Source organism: Notechis scutatus, chromosome Z, assembly GCF_049901735.1.
Source record: "Notechis scutatus isolate UNSWTSFEM ecotype Mainland chromosome Z, rNotScu1.2, whole genome shotgun sequence".
Lineage (NCBI taxonomy): Eukaryota > Metazoa > Chordata > Lepidosauria > Squamata > Elapidae > Notechis > Notechis scutatus.
In genome coordinates this window covers 60,366,866-60,381,817 of record NC_142025.1, presented here as the reverse complement: position 1 = coordinate 60,381,817, position 14,952 = coordinate 60,366,866, and the positions used below count along the sequence as shown (strand labels likewise).

The following is a 14,952-nucleotide window of genomic DNA, read 5'->3' as shown; positions in this document are numbered from 1 at the left end:
ACTCAATATATTGCCTACAAATTCAAGAACCCTTTTCAAACAGTGACCACAATATGATAGACTTTTGTCTCAATTTACACCCTCACAAAGAAGATCATAATGATGGATCCCCAAAATATAACTTCAAAAAAGCCAACTATGATCTCATAGATGCTGACCTATCATCTCTTGATTGGAACATTCTGTTCTCTAGCTGTAATACCACAGAACACCATTATAATGCATTCTTGTTTGAACTTGAAAGAGTCATTAAACGATATGTACCATTAGTGGCCTCCAAAACAAAAGCAAAAAACAAAAAAAAAACAAATTACCCATAACAATAAGGAAACTTCAATTAAAAAAAAGATCGCTATGGCGTAAAAACAAAACTAGCTACGTAGCAAACTTTAAAAACCAATACAACACCCTATGCTGACAGATAAAGGCAGAATGCACAAATTACCACTGCAAGCAAGAGGAAACCACCTATGTACAAAATCTACCCACGCCTTCTACAATTTTGTTAACACCAAACTTAAAGAATCAAGAACCATCCCACCCCTAAAAGGACCAAATGGGAAAGATGATGAAGCTGCAATGATGAAGCTGTTAAGGCCAATCTCTTCAACACATTCTTAAGTTCAGTCTTTATAAACAGCAATGGTTCATGCCCCACATTTCCTAGTCATACCACAACTAACTGTAATGACCTTCTACATATTGACTTTACAGAAGATAACGTAGAAGAGGCACCTACTTCTTTAAAAAGCTCTTCTCTGCCATAGCGGAACCCCTAAGCATTATATATGAGGTATCATTCAGAACCAGCTCCTTACCAAACCAATGGTCCTTAGCTATGGTCATCCCTATCTTCAAAAAAGGTGACCCCAGCCTGGTTGAAAACTACAGACCAATCTCACTGGGTTGTGTCATGTGCGAAGTCATGGAATCAATCATTAACCAATTCATCACTCTCCATTTAGAGTCAAACAATCTACTCTCCAAAAAACAATTTGGTTTCAGGAAAAAAATTGTCCTGTAATCTACAATTCCTACACTGCATATGGACTACTCTACTTGACCAGAGTAAAGCAATAGACATAATTTACATAGACTTCTGCAAAACCTTTGATTCAGTGGTACATGACAAAGTACTTTAAAACTAAACTCTTATGGCATTTCCGGATCCCTCCATAAGTGGGTTATTGTGTTCCTGTCAAACAGGCAACAAATAGTAAAAATAGCGCTATATCAAACCATGCTCCAGTTAACAGCTGTGTCCCCCAAGGCAGCATTTTAGGACCCACAAATAGTAAAAATAGGGAGTGCTATATCAAACCATGCTCCAGTTAACAGCGGTGTCCCCCAAGGCAGCGTTCTAGGACCCACACTCTTTATACTCTATATACATGACCTTTGCGATCACCTTATAAGCAACTGCGTTCTCTTTGTGGATGACGTAAAACTATTCAACACCACTGACAATGCTATTATCCTTCAAAGCAACCTTGTCTGAATGATCAAACATCTGGCAACTCCAAATCTTGACCAAAAATGCTCTGTCCTACACATTGGTAAAAAAAATCAGTACACCAAATACAAACTAGGTGGATATGACCTTGTTGATGATCCTCACTCTGTCAAGGACCTTGGAGTTCTCATATCAAATGACCTAAGCACCAGAGCTCACTGTAACAGCATTGCCAAAAAGGCATTAAGAGTTGTAAATCTAATCTTACAAAGCTTGCCTCCGGAAATATCTAATTGCTAACTAGAGCATACAAAACTTTTGCCAGACCAATACTCAAATACAGCTCATGAGTCTGGAATCCGCACTGCATATCAGACATTAATACAATCAAGCGAGTCCAGAAGTATTTCATGAGAAGAGTACTACACTCCTCTGCTTGCAACAGAATACCCTATATCACCAGGCTTGAGATTTTGGGCTTGGACAACCTTGAACTACTCCGCCTACGGTTAGGCTTAAGTGTAGCACACAAAATTATCTGCTACAATGTCCTACCAGTCAATTACTACTTCAGCTTCAACCACAGCAATACAAGAGCACACAACAGATACAAACTCAATGTAAACCGCTTCAAACTTGATTGCAGAAATTACAACTTCAGCAATAGAGTGGCCAATGCCTGAAATGCACTACCTGACTCTGTTGTTACATCCTCTACACCCCCCCCCCCACTCCTATTGATCTCACCCCATTCCTAAGAGGTCTGTAAGGGGTGTGCATAAGTGCACCATCGTGCTTACCGTCCCTGTCCTGTTGTCACCATTTATTTGTACCTATTTCCTGTATTCTTACTCATGTTTATACTTAATATCTATTATCTTGTAAGCGATTGACAAATCAAATAAATAAATAAAATTTTAAGAGGAAAATAATTAGAACATAAGATATCTCAATTAGCATATGAATGAACACATGACTTTTTCAACTATATTGTTGAAAAAATGAAATAGTTGTCTATATTCAAATAATGCAAATGTGATTATTTTTACATTTAAACTAACATGAAATGTAAACAAATCTAAATACCATTTGCATTTTCTTTTTCAGCTCTGCATTGGCATGTTTGTATCCTTCAGCCACAGCATTTAGGTAATATATGGCAAGACTGTAAAATCAAATTTCAAATTAAAAAAAAAATTCTAGGATACCTTATAGGACTTTAAGAATATACTAAAGCACAGAAGCATTCTCAAACTTTGTGATATCCAGAATCTTATATGAGAACGAAATCTGTGTTACTCCTCTTATGAATAAAATCAGAGCTGGTTCAGAAAGAAGCTGCTTTTAAGAGGTTATGACATAAGATAATTCTTTGACTTAGGTTTACTTTTAATTATCAAGCTCTTTCACTTCTAAACTATTTAACTTTTCCATTATGTTAATAGTTTAAAATAGTAGATAAAGACATTGATCTTCACTAACCCATATACTTCTTCTGATTCAGTGATGAATACATACATCTACATACTATCCTGAAAATCACCAGTTGGCAGAAGCTTAAACCTGTGGGTTTGGCCATTTTTAGAGATCTACATTTTTACTGAAGCCCATGCAAAATAGGAATGAGTTTTCAAGTGTTCCTGATTGGCTTGTACAGACAAAAGCAGTGAAGTTGTCCAGGCAGAATGAAATCACTTTAAAAGCACTCCCACTTTGTTTAAGCTAACCTAGTCATCTTAAAAATATATACCCTGCTCATAAAGTCTCCTCAGAGGGGTTTTATGAGAAATCATTTACTATTTGAAAGTTCATTTTAAATGGTAGGTTAAATTCTAAATTTAGTTTTATTTCAATAATTACTGAAACCTGTTATAAATAATGCATCTATTCTAAAGTTAAATAGAATTACTAGATAATGAATCAGATTCATTCACAACCAAGTTCAAGAGAATGGGAACAATGTATTCCTAAGATTCTCATCTCAAGAATGCAGTCGGTACTAAATGTAGATAAATTGCTAATCAATTTGCTAATCGCACTGGAAGCAACAATTTGTATAATGGATTCATGAAGAGGGATTTGGGAGTTGGCAGATTAAGAATTTTGGAAAAGTTGCATAATCTATTTACAAGGATTTTGCTTTATTTGCTGTCATATGCAGCACACATTTTTTAAAATTCATGACAAATTTTAATTGATAACCTATTAATATATTCTTATATATTAAGACTCCAATTCCTCCCACCCCAAAATCTCAGTCAATGCAACTTACATCATAAGCAACCCTGCGGTTATAATTAGTCCTGGATTTGCCAAATAACCTAAGACATTGGCTACAAGAGGTGGGAAATCATATTTGATGGTCTCTTGGATAACATCGTACATTTTCTTTTTTCCACTGGAAGAAGAAATAAATAATGGACAGGACTGTATAATGACAAGAATCAAACTTCAGAGAGGACATACAAAAAAGTCTTCATGCAATATATTTTCAGAATATACTATTTGAATATTTCTTATTTTTAAAGAAATAGTTGAATATATTTCTCTTCTTTTATTTTTGAATTTGCAAATTTAAGATACATAAAAAATAATAACAATCTCATGACACATTTTGAAAACAACAGCAAAATATGTTCTTTTTAAAATTTGATGTTACAGGTAATCCTCAACTTACAACAGTTCATTTAATGACTGTTCAATGGTACAGCACTGAAAAAAGTGACTTAGGACTGTTTTCACACTTATGACCATTGCAGCAACCCAATGGTCATACAATCAAAATTCGAATGCTTGTCAAATATTATTATTGTCAATATTTATGACGATTGCAGTTGATCACCTTTTTCAACCTTCTGACAAACAAAATCAGTGGGGAAGCCAGATTCACTTAACAATTGTGTTACTACCTTAACAATTGGAATGAGTCTGTGGTGCAACTGGTAAGAAAGGTAGTAAAATGGGGCAAAACTCAATAAATGTCTCACTTATCAATATCAATTTTGGGCTCAATTGTGTTTGTAAGTTGAGGATTATCTGCATAGGAAACTGCTTAATTCTCAATTTATGTTATTGTTAATGCTCAGTATAAACTGGATTTAAACAACAATAAATACAACATCGTTACATTGCATATACATTGCTTTCTCCAATTTGTTATCACTCTCGTGAATTCTGACTATAAGACTTCCCAGCCAGCATTTGTATCAATTACAATTCTGGAAGTTGTAGTCCCAATACAACCGGAAAGTCAGGATGTGAAGGTCTGATTGCATGTTATTACCAACCATTTAATATGCAATAAGTATTTAATGTTTAATAAAGTTACTAATTGATTATATGCCATCAACTTTTTTAATGGAAGATATGTTCTAAATGGAATTTTAAAGGTCAAGACAACATGTCTAATGTAATCCAAAGAAACTTAATATAAATTCTTCCTTCATCAAAAGATATTGCTGCTACGGTTCATATTAACAAGAGAAAAATAGAAACAACAGTTTGTTCTGAGCTGGTTCCATACTGAGTCAGTATCTGTAGTGCAGCATGAAAGAGTTATTAAATCAAATTAGGGGGTCACTGGCTTATTAATCTGGCCTAGAGATCCATTTGAGAGAAACTGATTCACAATGGAAGCACAAAAATTGTTAATACAGTAGTGCTGGTACATACTCAGCTTCTATTATTCTGCTTTTTACATTCATAATAATTTATTGTGACTGAGTAAGGAAGTTTCAAATAATGCTTTGAAAACATACTTTTGTTTTTATAACTCACCCTGATAGTTTTGGTTATATGTTGAACCATTATATTTTTACCTCTTAGCTTAAACATAGCAATGCTCTTGTTCAAAATAACATTTTTTCTTTACAAAACCAGATGTTCTATCTGATCCACCAATAATTTGTTCTGCAGTCACTGAGCAAGTTCAAACCATATTATCCAAACTCTGGATTTTCAAATCTTTGTTCTTATCATTTTCATTTCCTCCAATAGAGTATGCTACATCTATCTCCAAATAAGTGATCCCCAAATTTATCTGTAAGAATTGTCACTTCAGGAATGCAGCTTTATCAGAAATATAGGTTCCTCTCTTAATTCCCTGTTGAAATTTCTTGAACTCCCGACGATATACGTGCCAAAATCTGGAGACAGTGCTAGAATATCCTTCAGAGAATATCAGAGCCCTTGATTCCCCCCCCAAAAGATGTTTCTTGTCCTGAAAATCTTGCTGCACCAGGATTTGAGTAGCTTATAAAGGGACAGCAGACTGAACAAGGCAGGCAGGCAAATATTACTGACAGCCCAGCACAGTAATGCGAGATCTAATGTCAAAGGCACTAGGATAGAAAATGGGAGACCATGAGTTCTAGTCTCGCCTTAGCCATGAAAGTCAGCTGGGTGACATTGGGCCAGTCACTCTTTCTCATTCCACATTATTTCATAGGGATGTTGTAGAGAAAAATAAAAGGATATGTGGGTATTTTAGCAGATTTGAATTATTTGTAAAAAATAATAAAGGCAGGATATAAATAAATAAACACACAAACAAACAAATAAATACTTTAGAAGTGCAACAATTTCACTTTAATAGCCTAACAGAAATTGGTGAAAACACAATGTAAAAAGGCAATTTGATAAAAATTAGAGCAAACTTATTATTTCCTGATATCTGGACAAAATGTTCCTATTAACTTAGCAATATACCGTATTTGTTTTTTTAATAAACCAATTCCATTAGCCACATGGATGATGTGGTCAGCCTTGGCTGTTAATGTGCAAACTTGAAAGAAGCTTCTTAAATTATTAAATTATTAAAACAAATACTTCTGTTTTCTCTAGTTACAAAACAATTAGTTGATATATTATGAAGTATCTTAGTTATTTACATCTAAGTAATTTATTATACGTCAATCTACTTTGATTTTTGATATTCATATGAGAGAGACAAATTACAGTGTGTACAAATGATTTTGAATTATTATTTTATTTTTTTTATTTTAGTATCTATTTATTGATTTTTGATTAATCAGTTCAGATAACTACATAAATATTTCATGAATATTTGTTATAATTGCTATTGCAGTATATGGAATTTATATAAATTTATATTTGCATAATTTGTATTTCTTTTTCCTGAGAGTTTGGCTTATCAGTGAAAAATAACATACAAGTAAAAGAATCAGAAAGAAATTATTTCGGTACCTGAATGGTCCACAGTCAAAGGAAGGAGGCAGAGACATTATTGTATATGCAACTGGTAACACACTAAGGAACAAAATCAACAGCAAGAGTCCCATGTAAAAATTATTGGATTTAGAAGCTTTGAACACTCGTTCATGGGGGACATTGCTGCTCATAACAGCCCAGGTCTGGAAATACATGGAGATTAATAAACGTAATACGTTGATCCCCACAAGTCCTGGGGCATAAAAGGATCCCATCCTATAAGTTGGGGCAGGGGAGCATGAAGAGGAGGGTAGAAGGAAAGAGAAATATAAAAAAATGTTTTTATGATGACTGATATTGCCTGTTTTCAAAAAGGTATCCATAATACATATCAACCAGATATAGTAAATCAAAATATAGGTCTTTTACCTATATAGTGTCTTCACTGTAATGTCAATTTTTATTAAAATGCTTTTTGGATTGTAAAAAAATGCTTTCTCATCAGTCCATTGAGCAGTGGCAGAAAAGGAAAGCAATTCGCTTATTCAATAGTCTTGCCGATCTGACATCATTGCCATTCTATAAAGTGCCATGAAAGAGAGAAATAGGGCCACTTCCTAAATACAATTAATTATGTAGAAGGTGAGTGAATCAATGCAGTTAGCACTGTGAAATTGCCAGAGACCATGAATTTGCTAGGCTTTTTCCCCCAGATGCTGATTCAGGACATTTATTGCCTCTTCTATGTTCTACTGGTATAAAAAACAAAAACAAAATAAGCTTGAATACTATATCTTATGTCAGCCCACAACTTCAGATGATCATTTTCAGGGATTATATCTAGTTTAGACTGTAAATACTATGGGAATTAACATTGTGGTCTCAGAATTGCCATCAGTTAGTCACTACAAAGCAAAGCTATAAATTACCCCCGGAAAATGTATGTCAAATAGGAGCAAAACTAGTTTAAGGCAGTGCTCCCCAATATTCAGTTCTGATGGATACAATGATCATTTATTTCAAAAGTTACTGATAGGTCTATTAGAATACCTTGAATTCTATGGGTTGTCTCTCCAACTTGTCTTCCAATCTTATAAAAGGGAAAAGGGAATGAAAATCTAAATCTCATTGTGTAATGATCTCACTATTACAGTGAAAAAGATATGTGTGGAAGATATCTCCCACTTTCTTCCTAACCAATAAAAATAGAATTAGAATGGAATTTGCCACACTCCAGTGTGGGGGGATAATATAACTAAATCAGCTTCATGGCAGTTATGCAACCCATGAAAACTTAATCTGTTTTCTTGAAAGGAAACAATTTAATATGCATATTAAAATCCCATGGGATCCCACAGCTTCTGAAAAAAGATGAATTCAAATGAAAAAAATCATAAAATTCTGTGAGATGTCCTAGTTCTACTTAAAATGTCTTGAAAAAATATGGAACATTCCAGCAACACTGAAAAAGTACAAAAATGGAATATATAGCAATTTTCCTTCAGTTCAGTGAAGATATAAAAAATACTGTTAACATTTTCTCTGGCTAACAATATTAACATGCTAGAGTATCTTACCAGATCATTCCTTGATTGAAGACCAAACCTAGCACATTACCACTAATATCAAATTCTCCATATGAAGGCTGTTGAGAAAACAACAAATGTGATGTAAATGCTAATAAGCTTTATTCAACTTTCACCGAAACCTGATATGATATCCTTTATAGCACTTTTTTTCATAAGACCCTGTAAATGGAGATGTTAGGAATGTTAATTGGGGATCAACTGTAACAAAAGGGAAGGGTAGGGAAATGCAAGTTTTAGTCCATCTTGAGCTAAGAAGCTCACTGGTGGACTTGAGCCAGTTGATATATCTCTGTCCATCCTACCACATAGGTTGGCCATTGTGGAGACCAATAGGAGTAGGGAGTATGCCAACTTACATTTCTGTCCAAAAGATAGGATATAAATCTAACGATTGATAGATAGATAGATAGGATAGATTATAGATAGATAGAGATTAAGATAGATAGATGATAGTTGTTAGATAGATAGATAGATAGATAGATGATAGATAGATAGATAGATAGATAGATAGATAGATAGATAGATAGATAGATGATAGATAGATAGATAAAACACCTGAAACAGAGCGATTTTCTAATCCTATCTGCACAATCATTAAGGCAATGAACATTTTTACACTATCATTTTGTGATTTGTCTTGTATAATCAACATTTTAATGTTTGCATATTTTAAAGTTCTCGTTTTCTCTTTTATTTAAAATTACAGTTTAGTTTTTAAAATGTTACTAACCATCGTTATGATTAACAGATTAACAGAATAGGAAGGAACTTTATAGGTCATCTAGTCCAAGCCCTGCCCAAGGAGGAGACCCTATACCATTTCTGATAGATGGCAGTACAGTCTCTTCTTGAAAGCTTCCAGTAATGAAATTCCCACAACTTCTGAAGGCAAGCTGTTCCATGGGTTGATTGTTCTCACTGTCAGAAAAATTTTCCTTATTTCCAGGTTAAATCTCTCCTTGTTCAGTTTCCATCCATTATTCCTTGTCTGGCCTTCAGTTGCTTTGGAAAATAGCTTGACCTCTTCCTCTCTGTGGCAGCCCCTCAAATATTGGAACACTGCTATCATGTCTCCCCTCTTCACTGGACTAGTCATGCCCAATCCCTGCAATCATTCATCATATGTTTTAGTTTCCAGTCCCCAATCATCCTTGCTGCTCTTCTCTGCACTCTTTCTAGAATCTCAACATCTTTTTTGTAGTGTGGTGACCAAAACTGGATGCAGTATTGTAAGTATGGTCTTACTAAGGCTTTATAGAGTAGTATTAGTACCGCATTTGATCTTGATTGCATCCCTCTGTTAACTTAGGATTGTATTGGCTTTTTTGGCTGCTGCCTCATACTGTTGGTTCATATTAATTGGTTGTCCACTAAGACTCCAAGATTCCTCTCACACTTACTGTTATTGAGCCTGGTTTCATCCAGCGTGTACTTTTGGTTTTTCTTGCCTAAGTATAAGACTTTATTTTTCTCTACATTGAATTTCATTTTGTTAGATAGGGCCCAGTGTTCTAGTCTGTTGAGATCCATCTGGATCTTGAGCCTATCATCTAGGGCAGGGGGCTGCAAGCTTAAACACTCAAACAGCCATTTGGACCCATTTCCCACAAAACAGAAAACACCAGGAGCCACAAAACTTGGATAGATGTGGCCAACTCAATGTCACTCACTCCCACTCAGTCAGATGACACCCTAGCCATGCCCACCCAGCCTGTCATTAGGGCAGAGAATGGGAGACACAAAACCCTTTTGACATCTCTCTCCCCCTCTCACTATATCTCTCTATGTCTCTCTCTCTCCCTCCCACTCGCTCTCCCCCTCTCTGTGTCTCTCTCTTTGTGTCTATGTTTCTCTCTCTCCCCCTCTCTGTCTCTCTCTCTCTGTAACTCTCTCTTTGTATCTCTCTCTCCCCCTCTCCCTGTATGTGCTGTCCCAGCCAGTCTATGGATAGTTACTTAGGAATTATGAACTGTCCCCTTAAGGGAATGCATCATGGTAAATGTAGTTCATGTCATGTGGCCACATCTGTAATCCCGATTGGCCACTAATTTGACCCTTGATGGGTTGCGGGAGTTTTCCTCACTTTTGCCTGAATTCAGTAACTCATGCTTTCTATCGCTACAAGATGGGTTAGGAGATAACCATCTTTTACCTACAAAGCAGCTATGCAAAGGATTGGTCATTGAAGGAGAACTTCATCACAAATGTGAGTTATGAGGATACCTGATGAACCAATAAATGTACTTTGTTATGGACGTCTTGTTGAGTTTATCTATCTGCATCTGCACAGTTTAAAAATCCACTACTGTGCAGAATACAGAAAAGTAAAAGATGGTTTTTGTATTCCTGAAGCCCAAGAAAAGTAAAAGGATTGCTTAATTTGAATTCCTGATGCCAAAAGAGGATTAAAAAGTAAAAAGATGATTTAAAATTTGAAGTCCTGAAGCCCATTAGTATAAAGACTGTTAATTTGGATTTGTGAAAAAGCAACGTAATGTTGAAGCTAGGAGTGAATGTAGAATGCTAAGCTCTGTGCCTCAGTTTCTATTGCAGGGAGGGGCAAGAATTCCCCCCTTCCCCTTTTATGCAAGAGACTCTTCAAATATCCTATGCTCCGGCTTTCAAAGGCAATCAAATTTGTCTCCTTCAATCCTTTTTTTCTTTTCTTACTCTACTGAGGCTGGATTCCTTTGTCTTTGTATCAAGCCAGGAAGGGACAAATTCCCCCTCCTTTTCTCTTCAGCAAAAGAAGTGCTGTGTCTCAAATTACAACTCCTAACTGGGAAGAGTCCATTTGTAAAACAAAGGGTGGAGCCAGGCTTTACCCATCTGCCCTGCTTCTCCCCAGTTACTACCTACAAACTTTTTTTTTCAAATGCAGATGAAGCTACAATTCTCAGCAGTTGGAGAGGGTTTGCCTTTTTTTCTATCTCTTTCTGTTCCTATGTTCAGCAGGAAGTGACCAATAAAGATACCTTGCATTCGTCACCATAGAAACGACCTGCCACGAGGCAGACACCTTTGTTTCAAAACTCTATACAAATTCTGAAAGCATTCCTTCACTTGAAAAAACCTACAGTGACTTCCTTTCTCCTCCCAAGCAAAGGAATTTGATCTTTTTCTCTTTATCTGTGCAACATGTATTTTAAAAGGCCCCTTGGATGTTGGGCAAGGAATTTCCCCCCTCTTTTTCTCTTCAACAAGGAAGTGAGACCTAAGCAAAGCAGCCCACTGCTACATCTGGGGCTCAAAGAAAAATCTCCCTGAGTTTTCCAATACGTGTTTGCATTGATAATCCCTTTTTAAAACTATTGTGGACAATTTAATCAATTTAATTCAAATGTTCCAAGATTAACTGCAACCCAGCAGACCTAAGCAAAGCAGCCCACAGCTACATCTGGGGCTCAAGGAGAAATTTCCCAGAGTTTGATTTTTTTTACACAGTTTCTCAAATTTGACCAGAGTGTTTATCCAATGACAATCCCTTTTTGCAACTATTGTGGACAATTTAATCAATTTAATTCGAAGGTCCCAAGAGTAACTGCAACCTAACATGGGCGTAGCAACAGTGTCTTCCAGACCCTCTGCTGCCACCTTGTGGAGCAAGCGACAAGAATAGGCATATTTCTGCATTCAGGCCTCAAGTCTTCAGACTCCGCTATGCACATTTCTGCATTCAGTCCTCTAGTCTTCAGACTTTGCAACACAACCTCTAGTGCCCCCTTACGTTGCAAGCTCACAACACACCCTAGAAACAGCCATACTGTGTGCTGTGCTAGCATTGCCCAGACTCTGCAGTGCCACCTATGTGCTCAAGCGTTAAATCCAGCAGCAATTCTACTTTCTACTACCTGCTTGCAGCGCACCCTAGTACAAAAAAAGAGAATTGCACGGAAACTCACTAAATTCTCCAAAAGTCACCTTTTACCAACTTGAAGCATGGCAACTTCCTCAGCCATGACAGATGTCTCTGATGTACCACAAGACTCGAATCCTCCACCCATCCTTGTTGTAAACGTGGAACCTGGTTCCCAACCCTCCTTTAGATGTCCAACCCTCTGGAGAAGCCGCGATACCTCAGAAGACTTACAACCTCAGATGGCATAGAAAGCTTACCTCACCCGCGGTGACACACTTCAGAGAGGAATGGGAAATGCAGTATCTCTGTCATGCATGATGCATGGATGGAGCTGTTCAAGATCTGTGACACCCCCAAAAGCATGTTGCCCCTTGAGAGCCTCTTCCTGATGAAGGAGTTAGAGGAAGGAGTTAGAGGAGCACCTCGCACGGTGGAGAGACAGTGAAAACAAGCTTAAATACATACAATCAAACCTGGAAGACCCAGAGTTCTGGGAACACATTCATTGCTTCAAGGAGGAGAAAAAAGAACCCGAAGACAGCATTCGGGAAGGCAGAAACTCCCTCCAGGCCTCAATCTTCAATGCGCTTCAATAGGAACAAGGGGTGAGGGAGAAGTCCACATCTGACAGAGGTCTTCAATCACAAGCAGCTTCTTCCCACCACTCAAAGAAAACCTCCTCCCTCCATCCCAAGCCGGTTAGATCTCAAGCAGTTTCCAGCATCTCACATCAATTCTCTGTTGCTGGCTCTCACCATCCTTCCAGAGCATCCTCCTGTCGCAGCGGCACATCTAAGGCCTCCAAAGCAGCAAGTTATGCCGATCGAGCTGTAGAAGCTGAGATAGAAGCAGCGGTAGCAGAAGCAGATTTACGTATAACGATGGAGGTGATACGGCATAAAGCCCAAGTGGAGTTGCTCGAACATCAAAGAGACACAGCAGCAAAAACAGCACGGGCCGCAGCATTACGGCCGAACACTCTCCCACAACCAGGGAAGCACAGGGATGAATCTCAAGCACATACTCCACATATCAGTTATGCAACTGACGTTGTACAACCTAAAGTATGAGATTCACTCCCCACCAACAGCAAACCTTCCCCAACTGATGTTGTACGAACTAAGGTCCGTGGTTCTCTTCCCAGCACCAGCAACCCTATCACAATGTCTCACGTCCTGCTGGCCGAGCAACTTAGCCCACCAGTGCTTACAATGACTTCTCAATGAGTCGACATGCCATCAACGACAACTGCCACACTCAATCCACAGGGAGCAGCATTCCTGCCACAACCTCAATACCAATCCGGCTCCCAGGCACCACAAGGTAACCGCACCCAGCCTATGTAGCAGCGTGATGCTCGACCATCATCCCCAGTATGGGAGAACGACATCCTCCATAAGTACTGGGAGGAAGACTACAACCCGTTGTTGACTTACAACCCGAACCCATCCTATGAGAATCCAGCAGAAGAACCCTCTATGTCAATACCTCTCCCCAACTCAGCAAATGCTTAAGATTACTGGAGAAACTTGGCTGTACAAAGTGGAAAGCTAAATTTGCACACCAACAGAGTTCGCAAATTCTCTGACAAGCCAGGTGGCGAGCATCTAGTATGGAAGAAACTTTTCCCGTGCCCCGTTCAGGCAGCATGCCTGAACCCTGATGAAATAATTAGACACTTGATAGCATGGCTAGGGCCCCAGTCTGCCGAAATACCGAGGGCACTTTATGCATCCCACTTAGACAACCCAGCTGCTGCCCTATGGTTATCATGGAAAAGGCTTGATGAACTGTATGGCGCTTCAGAGGATGTAGAAGCAACACTCTTGGATAGCCTCAACAGATTTCCTAAAATTCCTGTCAACAAGCCTCACCGGATCATAGACCTCGCTAACATACTTGTCCAGCTGAGAACAGCATAATGGGATTCCAACTTACCAGGACTTGCCTGTCTCGATCACGTCGACACGCAGAACAAAATTGTTCAAAAACTTCTGCAGGTGCTACTTGAAAAGTGGCTCCAGTTGTCTGACACCTTCATGGCCAAGGGTCACCACCGCTTTATACCCTTCACACTTCTTGAAGAATTCGTGTCCCACCATGCAACAGTGTGCAACACACACCGGGCCCATGGACTCAGAGCTGTTAGTCCTAATGACAGAAGATACAACAGCAGCCATATATCGCCCTCAGGCCCTATGCACACTACCAGGGAAAGACCTTTCATGGCTGTCCATAAGACTGAGGTACCTTCCTCAACCATCAAGAGTTCACCTGCTCCCTCATCCCATCCATCCCAATTTAGATCTCCCACTACAAGGAGAAACCAGTTTTGTCCTATGCACCACACTAGTCACTCGCTGAATAGCTGCACTGGGTTTGCAGCGAAATCACTGACCCAACAAAAAGAGTTGCTAAGGGAGTACCAATACTGCTACAAGTAATGTGAATCCAAACACCCATCCAAGTACTGCACAGCCAAGGTGCAATGCGACTTATGCCATAGTGACCAGCACCCAACTGCGCTGCATCCAGATTCCGAGCTGTCACTGCAGATATCTCGCAGCCCTCCTTCAGACAAGGAGCCTCAACGTAACATGCAGGGCTCCTCGGCAGACTGCCAAATCGCAACCAAAACCAAGGATGAGTGTCAACTGCATAGCACGATGCGCCGACTCACCATGCCCTTGTTCATGTCTTCCCATCTGTTTAGCCAAAGTGTACCCTGAAGGACGCCCTGAAGATGCTGTGAAAATGTACTTGCAGATAGACATTCAAAGCACCTGCACCCTGGTCACATTCTTTGACCTCTTTGAGGTGTAACAGGATGAACTTCCCTTCACTGTATCAACGTGCCATGGACCAAGAAGCACGGCAGGGAG

At 38.5% G+C, this 14,952-nt stretch overlaps 1 protein-coding gene across 1 annotated transcript in view; it reads right to left on the bottom strand.

Annotated features, from left to right (window-relative positions):
- The window catches only part of TMC2 (transmembrane channel like 2), a 133,235-nt gene that overhangs the window by 3,919 nt on the left and 114,364 nt on the right, over positions 1-14,952 (bottom strand). The window contains exons 15-18 of the mRNA XM_087947321.1: positions 8,200-8,267; positions 6,659-6,898; positions 3,726-3,851; positions 2,540-2,618 (exon numbers count right to left, since the gene is read on the bottom strand). Coding sequence (XP_087803447.1) covers positions 2,540-2,618; positions 3,726-3,851; positions 6,659-6,898; positions 8,200-8,267 — 513 coding nt within the window. The remainder of the gene's footprint in view (positions 1-2,539; positions 2,619-3,725; positions 3,852-6,658; positions 6,899-8,199; positions 8,268-14,952) is intronic.